At 45.8% G+C, this 24,523-nt stretch overlaps 1 protein-coding gene across 5 annotated transcripts in view; it reads right to left on the reverse strand.

Moving 5' to 3' along the window:
* CSMD1 (CUB and Sushi multiple domains 1) overlaps positions 1–24,523 on the reverse strand; it is a 2,004,702-nt gene that overhangs the window by 51,771 nt on the left and 1,928,408 nt on the right. For all 5 annotated transcript variants that reach the window (XM_053900776.1, XM_053900775.1, XM_053900774.1 and 2 more), the window contains 2 exons: positions 7,630–7,803; positions 6,041–6,214 (listed from right to left, as the gene is read on the reverse strand). In XM_053900776.1, coding sequence (XP_053756751.1) covers positions 6,041–6,214; positions 7,630–7,803 — 348 coding nt within the window. The remainder of the gene's footprint in view (positions 1–6,040; positions 6,215–7,629; positions 7,804–24,523) is intronic.

A 24,523-nucleotide genomic window follows, 5' to 3' on the forward strand; every position in this document is an offset into this window, starting at 1 on the left:
TTAAATTCGTTGGTGTTAGGAAGGAGTAAGAATTAGTTCACTACATTTTTTTTTAAAAAAAGCACTCATAATGGTTTGAGTTCTGTGTATTATGTTTTAAAAATGTTTTCAACAGAAAGAATTACACGAAGTGTAGAGGACAAGGATGAAATAACTATGTAATATTCAGTATATTGTATAAGACAAATATTTTTGGACTTGTTCACTAACTGAATGATTCCAAGTTTTAAAAATGGGATTACTGGTCACAGAAAAATAGCAAAAAAAACCCAACAAAACAAAACAAGAACAATTCATGACTGTTTTTCAAATACATGAAAGTTATGTTTTCATTTTTTATCAATACCTGATAAAGATGAAGTGAATTGCAATTCAGACATTCAGGTTTGCTACAAAGTAAACACTAATTAATTATCGTTGATTACAATCGATTGCCTGACTTTCCTGAGTGAATATACATCTCAGAGGCATGTGGTCCTGGTGGGAAGAACAGAGGACCCTCCTGTTTGCTGGGCACTGGGCGAAGTTTCACAAGCCCCGGTTTATGCAGAACTCACAGAAACCCATGACGAGGGCACGCTTCCCTGAGTGTTCCTGTAAGGAAACTGATGTGAAGGTGACCACTGACCGCAGACCCTGGACTGACGTATCCAAGATGAGTGAGTTCGAGAGCTCAGCCACACAGCCCTGTTCGGGCACAGGCAATGCCGTGTCACATGCTGAAAAATCTAGATCTCATTCCCCTTCCGCCCCCCAAAAATACTCTGCAAGTAGAAATCTAAGCACAGCTGCTGGGGGCCTGCCTGCCTCCTGTCCCTGTTCTTCCTGCTCTTGAAGAGAACCTGCTGTACATTACCTGGGCCCCCGGGCCCTGTTTTCAACAGCTACTCCGGGATGCCCCGGGTCCGTAGACCCACAGAAGGGGTGTGTTAAATAAAGCCACAGACATGGGATTGGTTCTTACATTTCCCTTAATTTGAAAATGGTGCCATTTAAAAATTTTGAGAACATGTGATTATATATAATTTTTAATAGACCTAAGTGCAATCATATGCATCATGGTTCTTTAGTGATTTTATTATATTGTATTGTATTTTAAAGGTTTATTTATTTATTTTGGGGAGAGACAGAGAGAGTTCCAAGCAGGCTCCACGCTGTCAGCACAGAGCCTGACATGGGGGTAGAGCTCAGGAACCATGAGACCATGACCTGAGCTGAACCTATGAGTCAGACGCTTGGTTGACTGAGCCACCCAGGTGGCTCTTTAGTTAATTTTGTTTTATTATTGACTTTTTTTTTTATTCCTCTCTAAGTATAACAGAAATTTCACTAACCCCATATTTTCTTAATTTTATCTTCACGTGTGTAATCACATAGGGACTATATTTTATCTCTCTGAATTTAGAATTTTCTGATAAGAAAGGAAAAAACGTCTAAGGTTTGCACACAAGACAAACATTAATACATTACGAAAGGAAATACTAAGTGAATGATACTGAAAATCTGTCAGACTTGGTATTCTCACGGAACTGACCGGACCTTTGAGGTTTGGAATTCAGGAGACAGAGCTCCAAGAATGTTTTCATGTAGGAACTTGGACCTCCAGGACCATGTGCATAATCTGGTTCTTAAAATAGGTGTGAGACATTTGTTTTCATTCTTCCTCAGGAAACCTGCAACCATATCATGTATTATATCTTTCTTCCAGAAAAGGTAGAACTACAAACAAAAAAACACACCTTCTTTTACTTTCCTAATCCCGTTTGCAAAGACAGGGTATGGCATTACAGCTAGTGTCCTGGATGTGAACTTCCCTTTTTATTTATTTATTTTCTAAAGTGTTTACTTATTTTTGAGACAGAGAGCATGCAAGCAGGGGAGGGGTAGAGAGAGAGGGAGACTGAGGATCCATAGCGGGCCCTAAGCTGTCAGCAGTGAGCCTGATGTGGGACTCGAACCCACGAACCGTGAGACCGTGACCTGAGCCGAAGTCGGACGCTCAACTGCCTGAGCTCCCCAGGCGCCCCCTGAGCTTTCTGACTGATCACAAATGCTACAGACTTGCACAGAACTTCGTCCTGTTAATGGCTGAGTCTAAGCCTAATGAGGTGGCCCCACAGTGGACACAGACTGTGTAGGAATCTATATGGAGTCTGGACTCACTTCAGCACCGACTACTTGGAGTTCTGTTCCAAAGTTCTGGGTGGAGTCTCTCTTTCACACCGTGAGCTAGCTAATGTTGTAGGAGCACCTGGTGTTCCACACTCCATTGACCTACCCAAATCAGACATGTGAGAGGCACATATTATCAAGAACTGGGGAGAAGAGATCAAGCACAACGGGGGCGCTGGCGTGAGACACGGCCTGCCAACCTTTCTGTGGAATTATTCAAGGAACCACGTGAGATAAGAATCAGGTTGTACTGCAACAGGTGCAAAGAATCCCTGACGATTTTGTTTCAAAAGTAGCTATTCTTGTTATCTTCACCTTGTTGAGTTTTACGACGTTTTTTCCCTAAGGCTTCACCGCCTTTATGAGCCCGTCCTCCTTGAAATCATGCTTTCCCTGGTTTTATAATAAATATGTAAACTCTGTGCACTAGACTGTAGCTCTTAGCTCATAAATGAAGGAAACAAACAAAAGAGATAGAAAATAGGAAAACATGAGCAGAAGGCACCTTGGAGATGTTCCGGTGTTTTCCAATCCACTCAGCACCTGTAGGATGGCATTTACCAGGCATCCCCCTACCCCTTCATCACATGTACTGGGAGGAACAGCTTTCAAAATGAAGCACAAATTGAGAGTTCTATACCGCAAAAGACAGCGCCCAGAGAATGAGAAGATAAGCCAGAGTGGGAGAAAATAATAGCAAAGGAGATGACTGATAAAGGACTATTAATCCAAAATAGACAAAGAGCTCTTAAAACTTAGGAAGAAAACAAGAAATCCATATGAAAAATGGGCCAAAGACCTTCACTGATGCCTCCCAAAGAAGATATACAGCGGGAAAAAGCACATGAAAAGATGCCCCACATCCTACGTCATCAGGGAAATGCCCCCATCCTAGGTCATCAGGGAAACGCCCACATGCTAGGTCATCAGGGAAATGCCCCACATCATGTCACATCCTAGGTCATCAGGGAAATGCCCCACGTCCTACGTCATCAGGGAAATGCAAATTAAAGCAACAAGGAGAGCTACTATCCACCTGTGAGAATGTCCAAAATTCAGAATACAGACATCGCCAAAATACCGACAGGGATGTGGAACAATAGTGACTCTCACTCCTTGCTGGAGGGAACGGAAAATGGCGCCCCCCACTTTGGAAGACACGGTGGTGCTTTCTGACAACATTAAATATGCTCTTACCATACATCTGACAATTATACTCCTTGGTATTTATCCAAAGGAGTTGAAAACTCATGTCCACACAAAAATCTCTATATGGATGTTTATAGCAGCTTTATTTGTCATCACCAGAACTTGAAGTGACCAAGATGCCTTTCAGGAGGTAATGGATAAATAAACTGTGGTCCATCCTGACAACGACACGTCATTCAGCGTGAGAAAGAAATGAGTTGTCCAGCCATGAAAAGATATGGACGAACCTTCAGTGCACATCACCAAGTGAGAGCAGGCCGTCGGAGAAGGCTACACCCTGTGTGATTCCAACTATGTGACCTTCTGGAAAAGGCAAAACTATGGAGACACTGAAAAGATCAGTAGTGGCCAGGGGTTAGTGGGGGGAGAGACCATGAACAGGTGGAACACTGAGGATTTTTAGGGCAGTTCAGCTATTTGTATGACATTGTCAGGGTGCATACGTGTCATTATGCATTGTCCAAACCCATAGACTGTACGACACGACCAGTGAACCCGGGTGCGAATGGACTCTGGGTGGTGAGATGTGTTACTGTGGATTCGCCGATTGTAGCGAATGCACCATCTGGTAGGGATGGTAGGGAACGTCAATAATGGGGGACACTGTGCACGTGTGGGCAAGGGATGCCTGGGAAATCTACGTCTTCTCGATTTTTCTGTGAACCTTAAAACTTTCTTTTCTATGCTATAAAAAATAAAGTCCCCTGAAAAATCAAGTACATTCCCATTTTTTGAGGAAATGGAGAACGGTAAAGAGAGGCAAAATTAATGCTGAAGAGGTCAGTACATATCCCAGCGTTACGCTGGGCCCGAGGCTTCCAAAGGACCTTCAGCGTGGTATCGAAAACCCTGAAAACCGTGAATAAATGGCAGCATTTGATTTCCACTCCTCTTCTTTGGTAGAAGTTAGAGAAAAGTGGAATACAGTCCCCCCCCCCCCAAAAAAAGGTTTGACGAGGAAAATCCCATCATCCTGAGTTCATCCCATCTGCCATCTGGCAAGCATATATTCCGTGTCACATGGATGATGTCTCAGCAGCTGTGGGTGACATTCTGCCCACCTAATTAGCGAGCACCTCCGGTCTTCGTTGTCATCGACTCCAAGGTATGAGTGATTTTACCCACCTCTCTACTGGCAGAGCAGAGCACAGCATTTGGAACAGAGCACGTGCTTAGTAAATGTTAAACGAAGTTGAACGGAAGGGCTTTGGGGGAGCAGGAACATGGCGTGTTTGGATGTCCCTAAGACATCAAAGGCACAATCACGCTGTGCCCCTGTGTCCAGACAAACCGGACCGAACTTTCCGGGCATTCGTGCGTAATCGTGGCTGCAGCTGTGCTGTGTTCCCGTCGCCCAGGTGGAGAAGAGATCGCGATTCAAGCGGCCTCATCTCCTAGACCCCCGCGGCCGCCTAGCCAGTGAAGACGCCAACAGCTCTGTCTTCCCGCCACTGCCCACAACCCCCCGTTTCTTGCAGATCTGCACCCCTCACGCTTCCCTGCGAGAGGTGAGGGTGATCCCCTCGGCTGTGTTTGGAGCGGCGCTTGGAAGCATTCGGGGTGTACCAAACCACCCCGGCATTCAACGCAAAAACGCGAAGGGGCGAGATGCCACGCGGAAGCCAGCTTTCTGTGCTGGTCCGCACATTCAGAGCTGCCCTCTAAGCCTGTTCGGCCTCCTCCATGGCCCCCGGCTTCCACGACTCATAGTAATAAGAAGAATGACAATACATAAGGTAAACGTGTTAGTTTTCAAGCTGGCCAGACCCCACCCCACGCCCAGCCACGTCACAACCAGAAGCCTGCTTTGCGGGGCTGAATCTAATACTAGTGTTTAGAGGGAAGGGAGATTCAGAGACTTCACCTCGTCTGGAGCTCGGGCCCAGCACTTGCGTATAGACTCGGACCAGAACTCTACAGTCTGGGAGCCAAATTTCCCATCGCTGTTTTTAAAAATTGCTGGGATCCCGTTCTGCTCTCGTCTCATGTGGATGTAGCCTCCTGGGGACCCCAGTGGGGAGGTGGGCGATCGTCAATGAGAGGAACACTCGTTGTCTGGCTCCCGTACCACGTCACTACCATAAACTCTCACCTTCACACTGAAGCACCAGTCACCTTCACGTGCGACATGTTTTCACGGAAAGCAATGGAGACAGACCCTTAAATACGAGCTCAAACATCTAGAAATACAAAACCCCCAAAACAGCAGATCTTGAAAATTCAGGTCTTAGCCTAGATCTAGGTGGTGATTTTTGAAGAAATGAATGGGTCGGGGGGGAGGAGAGAGAGAGATTTAAAAGCTGAGAACTTCCTAAATGTACCCCCAGGTCTAGAAGCGGAGTCCAAAGACACGGTACAGATGAATGAATGGGTAACGACGAAGGGAAACGGAAGAGGAGCCTACTTCAGAGTCCTAGACTGTTCCGACTGAACACCTGGCCAGTCTTCACCATCATTCTCCCAACTGTGTCCCCCGCCCCGCCCCGCCCGCCCCCCAGCAGTGAAAGCACCTGCGGAGTCCTGTCCTTGAAGCATCACACACACGGGTGCTTTGGGGTGTTCATCAGCCCGCTGACCTCAGCCTGCAGGGCTCGTTCCGGGAGCCCTCTCCCTTCCCTCCCCCCTCCCTCCCCAACTCGTTCCCGGCCCCCCCCCCCACCTCGACACGTGGGCAGGGCGCTACTCCACTGGCCGTTGCTCCGACATTGGGCCCGAGAGGCGCCCTGCAGCAGATAGCCCGTGTTGCAGGTGAAGTTCACGACGTCGTTCAGGTTGAACTCGCTGCCGTTGGTGAAGCCGTGGGCAGGGTTCCCGGGGTGGCCGCAGGTGATGGCTGCGTAGGAAGACAGGCCCACAGCAGTGTCAGAAAACAACCAGGTCGTCACCCCCCCTTGGAACGCCTCATCAAGACCTTTACAGGCGTGCCCACGTATGGACTCAAAGCCGGCTGTCAGATACCTTACAGGCTGTATTTACACTTGGAAGGGAAAAGGGTGACAAAGAACCATAAGCAGACCTAATGTGTTTATTATAATTATGGAAAATAACCTACACCTGGAAGATGAACTTTCTTCATCTTACTAAGTATTCTTATGTCACGACAGAACGTCAAATAACTCTATATAATAAAGCAGTGAACAACGAGAGGGGGTAAAATTCTTACACCAATTACGAGTTTTGAATATCTTCCCCTTAGAAAACACCAGCTAGTTTCGTGGAACTCTCATTTTGAAACATTACAGGGACTTGGCTGATAAACTGAATATACATCAATTTTTCCAATATCAATTTAAACATCAGGAAAGTAGCAAAATAAGTGTGCATGCTCAAACAGCATTTTCTTTGACAGTCCCTATTGTGCGATCTTTAGAAAGGTAGTGAACTGTCATTAATGTCATGCCCTAAATAACAGCAATACAAATCCCAAAGATATCCTTCAGAAGCCCTTTCAAAAGAAACACATTACAGTCATAAAACTGGTGTTTTCCTCCTCGTTTATCTTGTCAACGGTTCTTTCTTCTAAGTAAAGCTTTCGCCCCTGAACTCTGCCCATTTACCACCGCACTTTCCTAGATGATACCTGTCATTATCTATGGCCGCAGAAACATTTCCTCCGTATAATTCGCAGGAAAATAAAGAATATACTAGGAGAAAAAGACTATCGGTGTAAAACAAATTTTGCAATAGAGAGTACAATGTCTTCTAAAAACACTAGTTGATAGTTATCTTGGATGTTATAAAGTTTGAGGACAATCATTCCATGAGATTCTACCTCTTTCTTTTAAAGGAAGGACTGCTGGCAAAACTCTGGATTCTTGTTGAAAGAAAAAATACGAAACAACACAGAAGATCAGGGGTATGTAGCTATCAGGGGGACTCCGGAAAGTCAACCTGCGGACAGACTCTGTGCCTTTGCCCTCCTTCTGTTTCCACCCTGTTTACCCTGTGATGAAATCAGGTAAATGAGTGCACGACATCGCTCGTCCTGGGATCTACCTGTCTGAGAGGAGTTAAGGAGCACCTTCACTGCGGACCAGCCTCTGGAGGTGCTGGAAGGGAACACAGGGGGAGGTGGGTTGGAAAGGAAGGGAGGAGCCCTGCCCGTGGCGTCTCTCTCAACACAGGTGAAGGGACGCGTCTCCATTCTGGCTCACTCTGGAGGTTACACACGTCTGTGCTAAGACTTCCTCCCAGGAGAAAAGGTGACCAAAGGAAGCACATGCTGAAATGCGTTCACGTTGTACTTACGGACACAGACGGGGGTCTGTCCGGACCACTTGTGGTCTTGCAGGCAGATTCGAACGGAAGTTCCAACCAGCCTGAAGCCAGGATTGCACTGATAAACCACAGTGTCCCGGTAGCTGAAGCCGTCTCCGCTGATGTGACCGTTCACGATCGGGTCCGGGGAACCGCAGTGGCCAGCTGCAGACACGAGTAAAACCGATAAACGTTTTGCAGAGTCAGTCTCTGATGAAAGCAGTGCATTCACAGCCTGTTTACCTTTACTGTCAAGTACACAACGTGTTGGGATTTTTCCCATTTATACACAGTATTTTGTACAACTTTTTTGCTTTGTCACATTTATTGTTCTCAACAATTGTGGGAGTCATATTTCAAATATGAAATTGCTAACACAGAGGAATTGCTAATGAAGTTATTTCCCCGATTATGGTTTCCCCATGTATTTTCTTTACTTGTTTCTCTTACCGAGATTTTATGTTGTTACCGCTTTTCCAAATAAAAGCCAGGAAAGGGGAAGAGACACTTGGGATTAGTATTGATAGGTTTTGTGACATGTTGACCATGGGAGGTAAGGATTTCCAGTGTGAGAGAGTAGATCGTGGAACTGTTTGTGAAATTTCAAGATAAATATCAGAAAATATGCTTAATTTCTTTTTTTATGTTATTTATTTATTTGGGGGGGGCAGAGAGAGAGAGAGAGAGAGAGAGAGAGAATCGCAAGCAGGCTCCACACCATCAGTGTCAAGCCCGGTGAGGGGCCAGAACTCATGAACCGCAAGATCATGACCTGAGCCGAAATCAAGAGTCAGATGTTTAACGGACTGAGCCACCCAGGCGCCCCAGAAAATACGTTCAGTTGCAAACATGTGCATTTGCTTAGGTTTGAACTGGCTTGTAGTCACTTGGAAGAAGAGTCTAGTATTCGGGGGACGGATGTCCTGAGGACAGAGCAGGTGTAGGAGAAGCAGGATTATGGATGTTAGCTGACGCTCCCTGAGCTTGCCCGTGGGAAGTGTGTGGGGCAGGAAAAAGAAAAGGCAGGAAGGTGCCATCAGGACGGACATTCACACTGAAGGAGAGGTGAAAAGCGATGGCGGGAAGGAATCTGAAATGCGAGAAGGTAATTAATTGGCAAACGTTGTCCAACAGGCTCCAGTAACAGAGAGCGTCCGTGTGCAGAAGGAAGTAAGGGGCGCTCCGTTCTCTGTGAGCGGAAGGGTGGGGCAGTGTGACCACGACCCTTGGCTTGACTGCACTTCTGGCAGCTCCCGAGCCTTCTCACCCATGCCCCTTCGTGTAAAGTCCAGTGTTAGCAAACACTGTGCGAGGTCAGTTCAGTGCGAAGCCCCCACCCCCCCACTGTCTGATGGGCTTCCATCCCCCACCACCCCCGGGTGAGGTCTGTCCCCCTGGCCTGCCTTCAGCACCATACTGCTAGGTCAGGTTCGCCGGAGCCCTCCTTCCCCCGATGTGCCCCTCTTGGGGACCCCCGCCCGGGACCGCTCCTCTCCGGGACTGTGACCCCCACTCCCAATGCAGCACAGATGAGCGCCACCTCTCTCCCCCACTGGAAAATCCCAATGCAGTGACCCCACACCTAGCATGATGGTACCACACACAGTCTGCCTTCCCATCCTTAACAAGCGTCCTTCACACTTTTTCCCCTTTAAGAACCACGCGGTGCCACGTGGCACAGAGGGAACTTGGAAGAGGGGGGCTCGTTGTGGCTGTTCCGCTCTCCACCTGCCTTCCTGCGCTCTCCCCTTCCCTTCTGCTCCATTCTCCTTCCCCTCACCTGGTCCCCTCCGCCCCTTCCCTCCTCACCCCTCCCTTCCTCTCCTATGCAAAGGACGGCTAATCAACAAAACAGGAAGCATTAGGAGTACCTGACATTCCAAGGATCCGTGTTACACGTGGGTTTGGGATGCATGCGAAGAAAAAGGCGTTCACCACAAGTTCCTGAGTGACCCACACAAACCTCAAAGCTGATGTGGATAGGGAGGGACAGGCGGGAGTAGAGGCAGAGTATTTTTTTAAATGTATAATTATTTATTTTGAGAGACAGAGATTGGGGAGAGAGAGAGAGAGAGGGACTGAAACTCTAAGCAGGCTCTGTGCTCAGCTTGGATCCTGACTCGGGGCTCGATCCCACGAACATGAGACCGTGACCTTACCTGACATCGAGAGTTGCACGCATAACTGACCGAGCCACCCAGGCGCCCCCATGCAGAGTGTTTTGATGTTGGCTCCCCCTGTTCATTTATCTCCCAAATAGAGCACACAGCTGTCAAAGCTTTACACAAAGCAGACCACCTCCAAGGTGGAGAAAGTTGTCAAATCGTTGCCATGCAACAATTGGTGCTAACTCCATCATTCTGAAGAATTTAAAATAATAATCTATGTTTCTGCTTCTGACAGCGTTTACCGGCACTGTGTCCTCCTGGGTTTTGCACTAAGTGTATTATCGGCAAGGTGACTTTGCAGCACGGAGAGGGAACAGACCCGATCGATGCCGGGTATCCCTGCTCGAACAACGTTTATAAGAAGTCGGGCCAAAAAAGTCATGCTAGATTTGGTCAATTCTTTGTCGCCTCGACAGGTTTTTCCCATTCGGCCAGATCGATTAAGTCGATCCTGGCAACAGGCCCGATCACCTCCCCCAAACCGAGACCTGATGCATGCAGAGAACTCAGAGGAGGAAGGATGTGCCCCAAGGGTTGAAGAATGAGCCTCTGAAGCTGGGAATGTTATCACAGAACACTGACCTTGGCTCCACAAGCCCTCTGCCACTCGAGAGGCCGTCACATGCAAAGTGTGCCCTGTTAGGCGGGAGATGGGGCCATTTTCCAATCCGGGTGACGACGACTAGTAAAAGAGCCAGACGAGGGGCAGCACACAGGCTTGGCACAGAGATCCCACAGAGATCCCAGCCACTTTTGAGGTGACCATTAAAACATGTACTTTCTAGAAACATGTACAACAACACAATCCAATTTTCAAAGAGGGAGTGGGCCACCTAACTCCCGGCTGTTGTTCTAGAAAAATGCCAAGTGCTTTGGGGGTTATTTCTGAAGCCTGCCACCACTCCATGAGAAGGGACTTGGGGTGCAGGGCAACTGGGATGCGTAAGCGGGGTGCGTAGCGATGGGAAAGCCTCCACCATTTACAGGATCTGCTTGGTCTCACCCTTGACTTGGACAAACGTCCCTGGCCAGACTCACTCTGAGAAATTAATAAACATTCTCTTTCATAATGGAGTTTTTGTAAGAGCACATAGTTTGAGTCTGCGCTATCTTCTGGAAACCTGGGACAGAGCTACTCTTAACGGTCAGGAAGGTACCTGTATACTTTCGATATTGAAGGGAAAAGATGACAGCCACATGTGGAAGCAACAATTCCCAATGGCGCCTCTTCCCTGACATGTGGTCATTTCTGTTCTTTTGAGGATCTGGCCTTCAACATGAAAAGGACACAGAGGATGTCCTTCCAAAGCACTTCATTTTGGCTCAGGGCCTGACAGGAAGAATCCATAGCATCACCTGCTGCTTCTGCGTCCTCATTTGAATACATGTAGACCATGTGACTTCCTGATTTGAAGCTACCACATACCAATCTGACCTTCACTTATACGAATTTCCAGCCCATGCGTTAAAATGTTTTTAAAACATTCAAAGTCCTAAACCAATTACAAGCCACTCACAAATACAGAATATTCACACAATTTCACTTAAGAGTATTTAACCAGAATGTTGACAGTATGTAAAAATATCATGGGCAGGGGGGGAATCTGTGTTAGGTAGAATTTGAGCTCAATATACTCGGAAATCTCTTTCAAAGGTAAGAGTCTATTACTTTATGACAATATTGTGCTATGTCTTTTGTGAGTTTCTTTATCCTTGATGTAGCCACATTTTGTGTTAGATACACTATGTAGGAAGTGTTTCTCTTTATCTATCATAGAATGCTTTGTAATTATCTTCATGTTTCTGTCCAGTGGCTAAAATGTATGTCACTCATTAAATCCCTGTGACAGTGGACAGTGAGGTCCTTTCCATTTTCAAAGCATATCCAAATCCATTACCTGCTAGGCGATCTGACAGTAATTTAATGATGATTTCCTACTGGCCAGCAATGTTCTTAGGGCATGGGATTGCACAGAAAATAAGATCCAACCACAGAGAGTGAAAAAGCGATGGGGAGGTCTAATTCGGAAGGGCCTGAAGGTGTGGGCATCCACGGGAGTGGGGGAGCAGGGCGGGACATGCAGCCAAGAGTGGACACTGCAGACCCTAAAACAGGCAACATGACCATGGTGTTATAGAACCACATTATCCATTTACTGGAAGGGCATCCACGTTTATCTGCTTATAACTGTACATACTGTTCTTTACTTCATGCGTCTTCCACTACTTGGATGGGTTTCGCTACTACAATTCTGCTAAGTGTAAACGATAGCAAAGGATAAGAAAATCTATTAACTACAAAATAAAAAAAAAAGAAATTCAAAGCAAAGTATCAACTAATTAAAACGATGTGAGTATATAGTTGGTCCTAGATCCCACTTTTTATTGTTGTTGTTGTTGTTTGTTTGCTCCTTTGTTCTTTGTTAACATTTGGCTTCCGCTTAAACACAGATCACTCACTGTTTCCTACAGGCAATTCTGTAGCCAACAGAATCACATCAGGAACTCAGTTCTTGAGAAATATCAGTTGGAAATGCTTTCAGTCAAGTGTGGAAAGAAAATCTCGGAGTGACAAGCATGCGGGCTGCTTTATTTCTGGATCAATCCTACCTGTGAATTTAGTAATCTGCCACTAAGCGGAACCCGAGAGCACCGACTAGGGCTCGGGGACGAGGCAGAGTGGTAAAAACTGTCACTCTACGGGATCTTTAATTCTGTAGCCAGCTAGATAGGTATAGGAATATCTCCTACAGGAATTGCCAAGTTTCCTTTTACTTCAAGTATGAATGACCAAATCTATTTCTTCCACGGTTCTGGAACGTTACATTTTCTACCTTTTCTCCAAGTGCAGAATCAGCATGTCTGCACTGCGGGAAATCCCCCAACTCTTATAACTGGTTTTGAATCAGTAGCTGAATTAGGAACTCAGTGCCAGCGTGGGTGCTGCCCAGTGTCGGGCGGATGGTTCTCTGGAGCCCACAGGCTACACCATGAGTGAACATCATTCTATTGGCCTATGAAGACCACTGAAGGATAGAATAGGGACCCTTCAGAATTTCCAGAACAACCGAGATTTCATTTGTGCTGCAGTGGAATAGGCCAGGTCACAGCCACCTGGATGTATCACCTCCTTTGCCAGGTAATTGCTTTGTGCTACAGGCTTTGAAAATTCCTGGCTTATAGTTTATGCTATTCTGTATATAATGAAGGCTGCATTATTGTTTTCGTTCATAAACTGTTACTATATTGCAGTTAGAATGCTCCAAATAAAAAAAGAGAATGTCTTTTGATAATCTTTCTCTAAAATTGGGTTAGGAGGGATAAAATTTGCCCAAGAAGTTTTGTTTTTTTTTTTTTAACGTTTATTTGTTTTTGAGAGAGAGAGAGACAGAGTGCAAGCAGGGGAGGAGCAAAGTAAGAGGGCGAAGGAATCTGGAGCAGGCTCCAGGCTCCCAGTTGTCAGCACAGAGCCCGACATGGGGCTCGAACCCACGGACCATGGGATCACAACCTGACCCAAAGTCAGACGCTTAGCGGACTTAACCAACCTTGCTGCCCTGCCCAAGAAATTTAACTAAAAAGAGATGGGTAGGAAGGTAGACTGAAAGCTGGAAACAAGTGGGGGGGGGGGGGGGACAGGAATGCCCTGAGGCCAGGAAGGGGTGTCCTGGTTTCTTGGATTCCCCCTGGGTCAAGGGTTCCCTGCAAACTTGCCAGAGGCAGGATCGGAGGGGCTGGGACGCGGCTGGGATCCCTGGGGAGCCCAGGCTGCTGTCTGCAGTCTTGGGGGTCAGCAGGGTGATCACCCACCACACGGCCAGCACGTGGGGACCAGGCAGGTCAGCGATGCAGGCTTCACCCACTACTGCAGGACTCAGAGCAGGACAGGCTCCTCCAAGCAGCTCTTTCTAGATCCATCTAAACCCCATGTCTTAGCAGGTGTGGTCTAACATTTCTGAGAGGACACAGGTGCTTTCCTGAATGTGTTTCTGGTAGAGTGAATATTGTGAAAACTTGTTCTCGAATGAACTGGATTCCTCCAGCACTTGTACGGATGCTATCCGTGCTTTCTGGAATGCTCTATTTTAGAGCAGGAACCTTATCCATTCATAGGATGTGAGCAATATTTAGAGTAGCTTCCTACAGTGTTTCTCTATTTGTTTCTCATTCTGTAAGGAGCCATGCGGTCCACAGCCCTTGGCAAACACACTGACTTCTACTGGTGACTTTTCTGAGTGACTGACCCAGGGTGTCATATGTCAGCTGGCAGATATACCTTAATATCCCAACACATGCAAACGCTGAACACTTCCAACTTTCAAGTTACAGTAAAGCCTTGGTTTGTGAGCATAATTTGTTCTGGAAACATGCTTGTCGTCCAAAGCACTCGTATATCAAAGTGAATTTCCGGAACCATTGGCTCAGTTGTGATCGCGTGACATTGGGCATCACCTACGACTCCTATCGCAAGACATCGCTCGTGTATCAAGTTAAAATTTACTAGAAATGTTTGCTCATCTTGTGGAACCCTCGCAGAAAAAGTTACTCAGAATCCAAGGTTTTAATGTACTTTCAAGTAACGCGTGTTAGAGTGTCTTACAATTATGTGCACTTGTACGATTTTAGAAATGAATTTGGTGATTTGGAAATGTAAATAAGCTCCATTTTTGCCCATATTCCATAGAAACGCACTGCACCAGTAGAGATTCTGGACACGCTATCTCCCACGTTATAGGTGTGCACACTATGGACCCAGAGCCCTGCATCCCTTGGTGTGGAATCCGTGCCATTAAACGCAACTGTATACCTGGATCTCTCTCCTATCATCAGGTCACATTCTCACACACACACACACACTCCTCCCCATCCTGAGAGTTCACTACTGTAAGGTCACCTTTTCACTGCACTGGTTTGTGTCTGTACAAATACCAATATTGATCTGGGGATTAAAACGGAATACATTTACACATTTTTAGAAAATCTACAAACCAAATATTCAACCTTCATATTTGCTTTGTGATTATTGGTACTTATTGCTGAAAATAAAATAATAATCGTTATAAATGCCCAGTACCTGCGTAAGAATTAGAAATGCAGTTTGTTCCATTCTTTCCTTTCTGGGCAATAACACTGGCTTTGCGCTAAAGGCAAGGTTATTTGGCAGTGGATTCCAAAGCCAATTGACAAACTCTTCTTGAGTATTAACAAACAGTCACAAAATGTCAGACGGTTCAGATTCTTACATGCAGAGAAACTCGTTGGCATTAAACACCATTGGATGCATTTGAATCTTCAGATCTGTACGTATTAAAGGAACACGTCTGAGTGCTGAGAGACAAGACTTTGATCTTCCACAAGTGTGATTTCTAGGGGCAGTGCTCAGCAACTTTGCCTAAGTCTGAGAAAATGTGGTGCCATGGACAGCAAGGGAATTTTCCCAAGGACACGTAGGTATCTGCTTACAGGAGGTACACGACACTTTGTGCATGAGTACATCAAAGGAGGGCCCAATCTTCGCCACAAAATGTTTTCTCAAATCTTTTTTGACACTTCCTAGTGCCAAGAGAATTAGTTTAAGCCATACTTAATATAAATAAAAGTTTCAGGATTTGGGTAGTCTCTGGGGCTTTCAGAAGTCCTTTATCTGTCCCTTTTTGTACAGCTCCCCAAATAATCACTCTATCACTTTGCACATACTTCCTTCTTTGCCCTCCCCTGCCTGTGTGCATGTGCGCTCTCTCTCTCTCTCTCTCTCTCTCTCTCTCTCTCTTAAAAATAAACTTAAGGGGCGCCTGGGTGGCGCAGTCGGTTAAGCGTCCGACTTCAGCCAGGTCACGATCTCGCGGTCCGTGAGTTCGAGCCCCGTGTCAGGCTCTGGGCTGATGGCTCGGAGCCTGGAGCCTGTTTCTGATTCTGTGTCTCCCTCTCTCTCTGCCCCTCCCCCGTTCATGCTCTGTCTCTCTCTGTCCCAAAAATAAATAAAAAACGTTGAAAAAAAAAAATAAAAAAAAATAAAAATAAAAAAATAAACTTAAAAAGGGGTGCCTGGGTGGCTCAGTTGGTTAAGTGACCGACTTCGGCTCAGGTCACGATCTTGCAGTTTGTGAATTTGAGCCCCTCATCGGGCTCTGTACTGACGGCTCGGAGCCTGGAGCCTGCTTCAGATTCTGTGTCTCCCCCTTTCTCTACCCCTCCCCTGTTCACCCTCTGTGTCTCTCTGTCTCTCAATGACAAATAAACATTAAAAAAATAAACTTAAAAAAATACCCAGACTTCAAGATTTTTTGCTGTTTTGCTGCATTGTGAACTCAGCAAATAGACACCTAATTTTTCTGCCCTACGTATCTCCACCGGCAGAGTGTGATTACGAGAGCAGGGTGTGGCCCCGCACCCCAGCCTCGAGCCTGTGCCCGAACCAGAGCCTGAACCTGAACAATTAGATGGCTTCTCCTCCATGAGCGCGTTGCCGCATTAGTGCACACCCCCCTTTCCTGGGACTCGACACAGAGCACTTCCCCAGGACAGGCTGCATGCCAGTGGGCCAGCCTTCTGGACCATCTGGACCGCCTCCTGCAGCACTGGATGCACATCGGAGTTTCTGGGAGGAACTCGCTCCACTTCTGCTTGTGCACATTCCCAGCATCGCTCCAAACGGCTTCCTCCACCGGCCTCTCTCCCACCCCGAGTTCTCTCTTTTGCCATTCACTAATCTCACCTTTTTATTAAAGGCACTTGGTATTTATCTTCTTTATTCCTCTGATTATAAATTCCTGAAAACAGAAGACCTGGATCCTATTAACCTTTACACCCTACGCCACGTTTCCTGAGGAATCGGATGAATATCATTAGAGAATATTCAGAAATACGGACAGAAGCGCTTGCGGCTGGGGAGTGTTTCGTGACATTTATCTCCCAGCCACTGACGATGCATATGTAACATGTGACGACTAGCACTGGCCGTTGCCAAATATTTTCCCTTCCCGGCATCATACAGCTAAATTTTACACAGAACGTTGTGTACCAGAGATCAGGGGTGGGCGCGTAAACTTTCTACTCCGCTGCTGCAATTCTGCTGTAATATAGGCATTACCGTAATCGGCTGTTAAATTTTTTTTACACGGATCTATCCTAAAACACCAGGCGTTTGCAGAATATTTGCCAATTCTATTCTCTAAGAACTATGAGACAGTATGACCCAACAGTATTATTTTGAATCATGTCATCTAGCTATTTCAGCCATACGAATGTCACCGTGCTATTATACGTACAAAAAAATTCATCTCTTCATAGGCCGTTATAGTACAGCAAAGGCAACCTTATTTCGAATACTAGCAAAACAACCTACTAAAAAAGGAACATGTTCTTTATGTGGGTAACATCTCGGTCTATCACTGACATCTCGAATACCACATACTAAAGAGGTGGCCAGGTGCCGGAGATGAAGCGTTATTACGTGTGAGAAGTCTAAATGATATAAATGTCATCAAGAGGTTAATGTAGGTCTCTACAGCGGGAGACCTGGGTTACAAGCGTACCACCTCGTCTCGTCTGTGTGCTGTCTGCTGGGCTCAGTGCAAACTACCACAGGGAAGATAAACGGAAGGGACCACGGGGATCATCAAACTTCCCCGATGGATTCTGAGGTACCTGATGAGTAGATATGGGGTCAGCATTCCCAGCGCTTAATTCCCTAGCCCAGGGAGATGTGCAGCATCGCACAACACAGATGTTAAACTAGAACAAGCCCTTGGTGATTCGCAGAGCGCTGGGAGACCCCAGTAGTAAGGTGAGAATGACAGCATCGATTAAGTGCACGCTAAGATCCTGTGGTGCACACAGGCCTCCCTTTGCCTGGAGTTAAGCTACCATGATGTCCGCACACAGGGTCGAGCGGCTTCCCTCACTGCATCCTGTCTCAAAGGTTCTGGCGTAGAATTCAGACCAGCGAGCTCCAACACAGCGTGGATTCAGTGCCAGAGTGTTTAGCAAAGAAGACCATCCTTCATCTCTGTAAATACAGCTCTCCTGCAGATACAGTCCCCAGCGTCCCAGTGTGAAAGTGCTGTCGGTCCACGTGCTTAGCCATTTCTGCTGCAGTGATCATCGGAGGACCCTGGCATGGTCTTTCCTGCTGGAAATCGCTGGAAATAACCACAGTGCTACAACTGGAAATATGATCCACGTTCCACAGGAAAGAGAAGCAACTTCTCAGGCCAAAGTATTTCTTCTTCCAGTAACCGTTAAAAAACAAGATGCCTCACACACTTGGAAAAAAATGCTTTTGTCAAAGCATTTTGCATTCTAATGAAAAGCATCTGGGACATGGAATCAATGAGGCTCCAAGTCTAAAGGAATCCTACACGTAAAAGCCTACCAAACAGGCGACTGCCTTCTGTGTGAACTGTTCTTTGCATTTTGGGGCAGGTCTAACATGTTAAAAAATGAATAAAGGCAAGGAATTTCTTACACATAGTCTGAAAACTACTTTTCTGCACAGTGTCTGCCATTCCAAACAAATGAATCAAACTATGCATCACTAATGTCATTGGCAACCCTGGCTCTTGCCTTTGGTACATGTACTTAATTCATTTTATTTTTGTTTCGTTGCTTTTTTATCCCCCTGTCCCCACCTGATTAAAACTTAGAGATCTCAATACAGGTCTTTGTGGTGGGCACTATCCATCCATCAGGGCTGACACTTGTAACGTAAAACAGTTTACCAAAATGGGTTTATTCCACCTCTCAATACCATTTTAAATACTTGAACATGGCTGTTATTTACTTCCTAACTTGTCTTGCAGTCAAACTGATGATCACAGGCTCTCCAAACATTCTTCACCTATCACGTTTACTACATCCTTGAGCACAGGTTCGTGCCAGTTTTTCACCACCCACTTGAACTATTTCACGGAAGCGATATCATCACTGTGGACGCGGACCTCCTAGCCAGAGAATGAGATGGGTCCTGTTCATGAAGCCTGGACACCATCAGTCTCAGGGCTACCTCTGCATTTATGAGCCTTCTCATATTGAGAACACCAAATCCTTCCATGAGTGCTAGGGTTTCCTAACTTTCTCCTCGTCATGTACATTGGAAGGTGTTTTGCTTTTTACTTAGAGTGAAGCTTTCCATGAATTGCATTATTTTCATATGTGTTTCGTCTGTCACTGAAATCGGTGACATTCTGAATCGGTTGCCAAATATTTACTCTCGCTCTTTCAGCTGGCGTTACTACGCCTCTACTCAAGGTGTGGATAGAAGTCTTGGAGTAGACTTCTTGGAGAAGTCTAGAATGAGGGAGAGAACTACACAACTGGAAATCTGCTTTCCAGTCGCATCAACCCAATAATCGATGTCACTGTGGAAAGCCCCTTCAGCAATTGTTAAAAGACAACATAGCGCTCCTATACTTTCTTGACTGTGAGAGTCGTAACAGAAAACCTTGATCTACGTCTTGCCAAATTCGGAAGCACCATTTCTAAAGAGTATTTCTGAACACCCATCTAAAAGCAAGGTCAGACAAAGATGAACCCAGACTTGCATGTTATTTTGTGAAACTATCTGTGTTCTTCATAAGCATGCATCACCACAGATCTTGCAAACAACAGAGTTGACCAACAGCTCTGTGGATCATCAAATTAACAGATCCACCGTTCCTGCCAGCTTGCTTCTTTCCTTTTCGTGTGAAAAATCACGCTACACGTTCCTTTTAATAACGTGCCACTGGCAGGGGGACTGTCAGTGACTTGGACACCTCCTCCAGGGTCCCCCCAGCCACTCCACTCAAACTCTCAAGTTCTCCTGAACAAACTCCTTTTCTCTCCCGGGGTCCTGGTTTCTGATACAAAAGCAGGTTCTAACCTTTGCATTCCAGAGCGATTCACGACACAGAGGACAGAATGAAGAGGAAGCTGAGCCCTTCTGCTTTACTTGGGCCATCCACTATTTCAATACCAACCACAATGAGTGAATTTGGTTCTTATTTCAAACCTGAATTCTACAGGGTCCTTACACTTTCATGGTCCTGAATCTTTTCACTGCACCCCGCTCGTGGTGAGTCTATCTTTCACAGCATGACCTTCACCTGTATTTTAATTCCCTTAGTACATTGTAGGGTTATTGTTTTGCTTGCAAACTGAGTTTCTTGTAGAACATCTCATGTAACTGTCTCCATTTCTTTGGGTAATTTTCCATTTTTCTCTTCATTGGGGTGATCTGTTTCTCAAAGTCAGAATTGTGGGGGTTGTTTTGTCTTGTTTAAAAAGGGATGTCTCCTTTAAAGTTGATTCCATGGGGTTTTATCCATTATTTGCCTTGATTTTTTAAAAAGACTCTCACTGGCTGCCTCCATTGTCATTATAAGTCATTTCCCCTTCATCACTGTCCAGTTTACCCTCACAGGGTCCAGGAGAACCTGAGAGTCCCCCAAGGTCATTCAGCTGGGTAAAAATCCAGATTTTCTGGAGATCCATAGCATTGCAATGGACAAAGAAACAATTCAGAGAGCAAGAAATGGAGGGAAAATACTGGCAAGACTGGTAAGCAAGAGGTCTGGGAGCAGCGCAACATGAAGGATGAGATTAGCCACATGTGACGACTAAGGCACCAACCTTCTTTTGAGGGCACGCCTGGGGTAAGCAGCCATTTTACTCCCAGGATCAACCAACCAACTTATTCCACCTTACTGGTCAGAATTAGCACAATGCACATAGTGCACTCTTTTATTACATCTTCCTTTGAGAAATACAACTATTGGCAAAATAACACAATATCTGCTCGGATACGTTAGTTACATACCCTAATGTTAGGAAGTCTGTGTTCTCCGGTCAAACTGCCTAGGTTTGCATTCTGTTTGTGATACTATTGATTTTACAACGTTGGGCAGATTCCTCACTGTTGTAAGTCATTTCTTAGCTATGAACGGTAGCCGTGAGCACCTCCTGTGCGTTCTAACGAAGTCAATATAATTGAAAATTGTCTTGTACATTTTTCACTGTCAATAAATAATATCATTCAAATCACTGTATACAAGTAAGGCATCTGGGTGACTTTGAGGTTATGGTGGTATCCGTTATCTACTTTATCAAATCTTTGTGCCAGATTTAGGACTGGATCCTCTATTTCCTTTATCTGTCTGGCCTGTTGAGAATTTTCTCTAGCGCTGACTTTACCTCTGTTCTCCTATCTGTTTCCCCCACCCCCACCCTGGCCTCAGCCATATCTCCTTGGGTCCCACAGATATATGTTCTTACTGGTTTATACTATGTTATCTAGACATAAGTGATCTATTATACAGGACAAGAGATAACCTTTCATTGTCACACTCCATGCACATGCATACCTCATTTTATCGTGCTTTGCAAATACTGTATTTTTATCAAGTGAAGGTTTTTGACCACCTTGCACTGAGCAGGTATATTGGTGCCATTTTTCCAACAGTGTCTGCTCACTTTGTGTCTCTGTGTCTCGTTTTGGTAATTCTTACAACATTTCAAATCTGATTATATTTGATTATATTTGTGATGGTGCTCTGTGATCAGTGATCTTTGCTGGTACTATTGTAACAGGGTTTGGGGCACCCCAAACCACGTGCATATGAGACCGTATGAGACCGTGAACTTGACTGATGCATGTCATGTGTGTTCTGACTGCTGCATCTGTCTATTCCCTGAGACACAACAGTATTAAAATAAGGTTAATTAATAACCCCATGATGACCTCTGAGTTTTCAAGCGAAAGAGCCACACATATCTCACTTTGAATCAAAATCCAGAAATGAATAAGCTTAGTGAGAAAGGCATGTTGAAAGCCTTGGGCCAAAGGTTAGGCCTCTTGCCCCAAACAGCTGGCCCAGTTGTGAATGCAAAAGAAAAGTCCTTGAAGAAAATTAAAAATGCTACTCCAGTGAGCGTACGAATAATAATAAACTGAAATAGCCTTATTGCTGACAAGGAGGAAGTCTGAGCGGTCTAGACAGATCACACCGGCCCTAGCATTCCCTTAAGCCAAAGCCTAATCCAGAACAAAGCCCTAACTCTCTGTAACGCTACGAAGGTTGAGAGAGGGGAGGCAGCTGCAGAAGAAAAGTTTAAGGCCAGCAGAGGTTTGTCGGTGAGGATTAAGGAAAGAAGCCGTCTCTGTAGCATAAAAGCTCAAGGCGAAGCAGCAAGTGCTGACGCAGAAGCTGCGGCAGGTTCTCCAGAAGATCCAGCGGAGATAATTCGTGACGGTGGCTACGCCAAACAACAGATTTTCAGAGTCGGTGAACAGCCTTCTGTTAGAACAAGATGCTACAGAGCTTTCCCCGCCAGAGAGAAGTCAATGCCTGGCTTCAGGGCTTCCAAGGAAGACTGACGCTCCTGTCAGGGGCTAACGCAGCTGGTGCCTTAAGTGGAAGCCGATGCCCACGTACCGTTCTGAAAACCCGCGGGCCCTTCGGAATTGGGCTACATCTACTCTGCCTGTGCTCTACCTGCCTGTGCTCTGCCTGGTCACCCAAGAGCTCTGATGGAGGCGCACGATGAGACGAATGTGGTTTTCACACCTGTTAACACAGCATCCATTCCGCAGCCCGTGGATCAAGGCATCATTTCAACTTTCACATCTTACTATTGAAGAAATGCATTTCACAAGGCTATAGATGCCACAGATGGTGATTCCTCTCATGGATCTGGGCAAAGTAACCTGAAGACCTTCCAGATCGGACTCACCATTCTAGATGCCATTAAGAACATCCGTGACTCAGGGGAAGAGGCCAAAATATCAGCATAAATAGGAGTCTGGAACAAGTGGACTCCAACCCTCATGGATGACGCTGAGGGAGTCAAGACTTCATGGGGAAGTAGAGGCAGACGTGGTGGAAGGAGCCAGAGAACGAGAGTCACAAGTGGACGAGGGGCCGCGTCTCACGACCAAACTTGAACAGATGAGGAGACGCTTCATGTGGACGAGCAAAGAAAGGGGTTTCCTGAGATGGAATCTAGTCCTGGTGCAGATGCTGTGATGGTCACTGAGATGACAACAAAGGACTGAGAACACGACATAAACCGAGTTGAGAAAGCCGCGGCAGGGTTTGAGACGGTGGCTCCAAAGCCGGAAGAAGTCCCACTGCGGGCAAAATGCTGTCAAACTGCATCACATGCTGCAGAGAAGTTGTTCATAAAAGGAAGAGCCGGTCTATGTGGGAAACTTCCACGTTGCCTCATCTTAGGCAACAGCCACAGCCACCCCGACCTTCAGCTGACCCCATCCTGATCAGTCAGTAACCATCACAACTGAGGCAAGACTCTCCACCAGCAAAAAGGTTGTGAGCAGCTGAAAGCTCGGATCGTGTAGCAATTTTTAGCAATGAAGTATTTTTAAATTGAGGCGTGTACATTTGACCCTCGAACAACGCAGGTTTGAACCGTGTGGGTACACATACACGTGGATTTTTTTCAGCAAATCCAGTACTGTAAATGTATTTCCTGTCCTTTAAGGTTTTCTTAATAAATTTTCTCTCTGCTTATTTATTTAGCTTGAGACACAGGGGAGGCACAGAGAGAGAAGGAGAGAGAGAATCCCAAGCAGGCTCCACGCTTAGTGCGGAGCCCGACGTGGGGCCTGATCTCACAACCATGAGACCTTGACATGAGCTGAAATTAAGAGTTGGATGGAGCTAGGGGCACCTGGGTGGCTCAGTGGGGTGAGCGTCCAACTTCGGCTCAGGTCATGATGTCATGATTCAGGAGTTCGAGCCCCACATCAGACTCTGTGCTGACAGCTCAGAGCCTGGAGCCTGCTTCGCATTCTGTGTCTCCCTCTCTCTCCGCCCCTCCCTCACTCGTGCTGTCTCTCTCTCTCTCTCTCTCTCTCTCTCTCAAATATAAATAAAAATATTAAAAAAACAAAGAGTTGGATGGAGCTTAACTGACTGAGCCATCCGGGTGTCCCTTAAGGACATTTTATTTTCTCTAGCTTACCTGATTGTAAGCATACAGTATATATTACACATAACATACAAAATACGTGTTCATTTATGTTATCGGTAAGGCTTTTAGTCAGCGATAAGCTATCAGAGGTTCAGTTTTTAGGGGCTCAAAAGTTGTATGTAGATTTTTGACAGGAGGGAGGAGTCAGAGCCCCTAACTGCCGTGTAGTTCAAGGGTCAACTGTACATCATTGTTTTTCCACGTAACGCTATCGCACACTTACCGGACTACAGTATAGCGTAAATATAGCTTTTATGTGCATGGGGAAAACAAAAAATACACTTGACTCACTGTATTGTAATATTTGCTTTATTGTGTTGGTCTAGAACCAAATCCACAGTTATCTCGGAGGTGTGCCTGTGCCTGCATCACGAATTACACTTTCAAGTTGCAGTGGTAGTTGTGCAACTGCATTCGCTGACTTTTGAAATATTTATACTAAGTGTATTACCCACCCTTTACTCGTTGTTTTATAAATATATGTGGCAATGTGTCCTATCTAATATTTTTCTAGTTGTTTTTCTTCCGTATTCTCTGCCTCTTCCAATTTTATCATTCCTTATATTTTACATCTAGGTCCTCCTACGCTAATGTGTTATATATTCTTTTCCAGACAGTTTTATTCCTCTTTATTTTCAGTTTCAATTCCTTCAGAACACTCCCTCTCCCAAAAGCTTCTAAGACATATTGTATCGTACCTAAGCCATACTTTGCGGCACACTGGCCCAGACAACTATACAACACAC

The sequence above is a fragment of the Panthera pardus genome, unplaced genomic scaffold, assembly GCF_024362965.1.
Source record: "Panthera pardus isolate Hobbes unplaced genomic scaffold, ASM2436296v1 HiC_scaffold_13, whole genome shotgun sequence".
Lineage (NCBI taxonomy): Eukaryota > Metazoa > Chordata > Mammalia > Carnivora > Felidae > Panthera > Panthera pardus.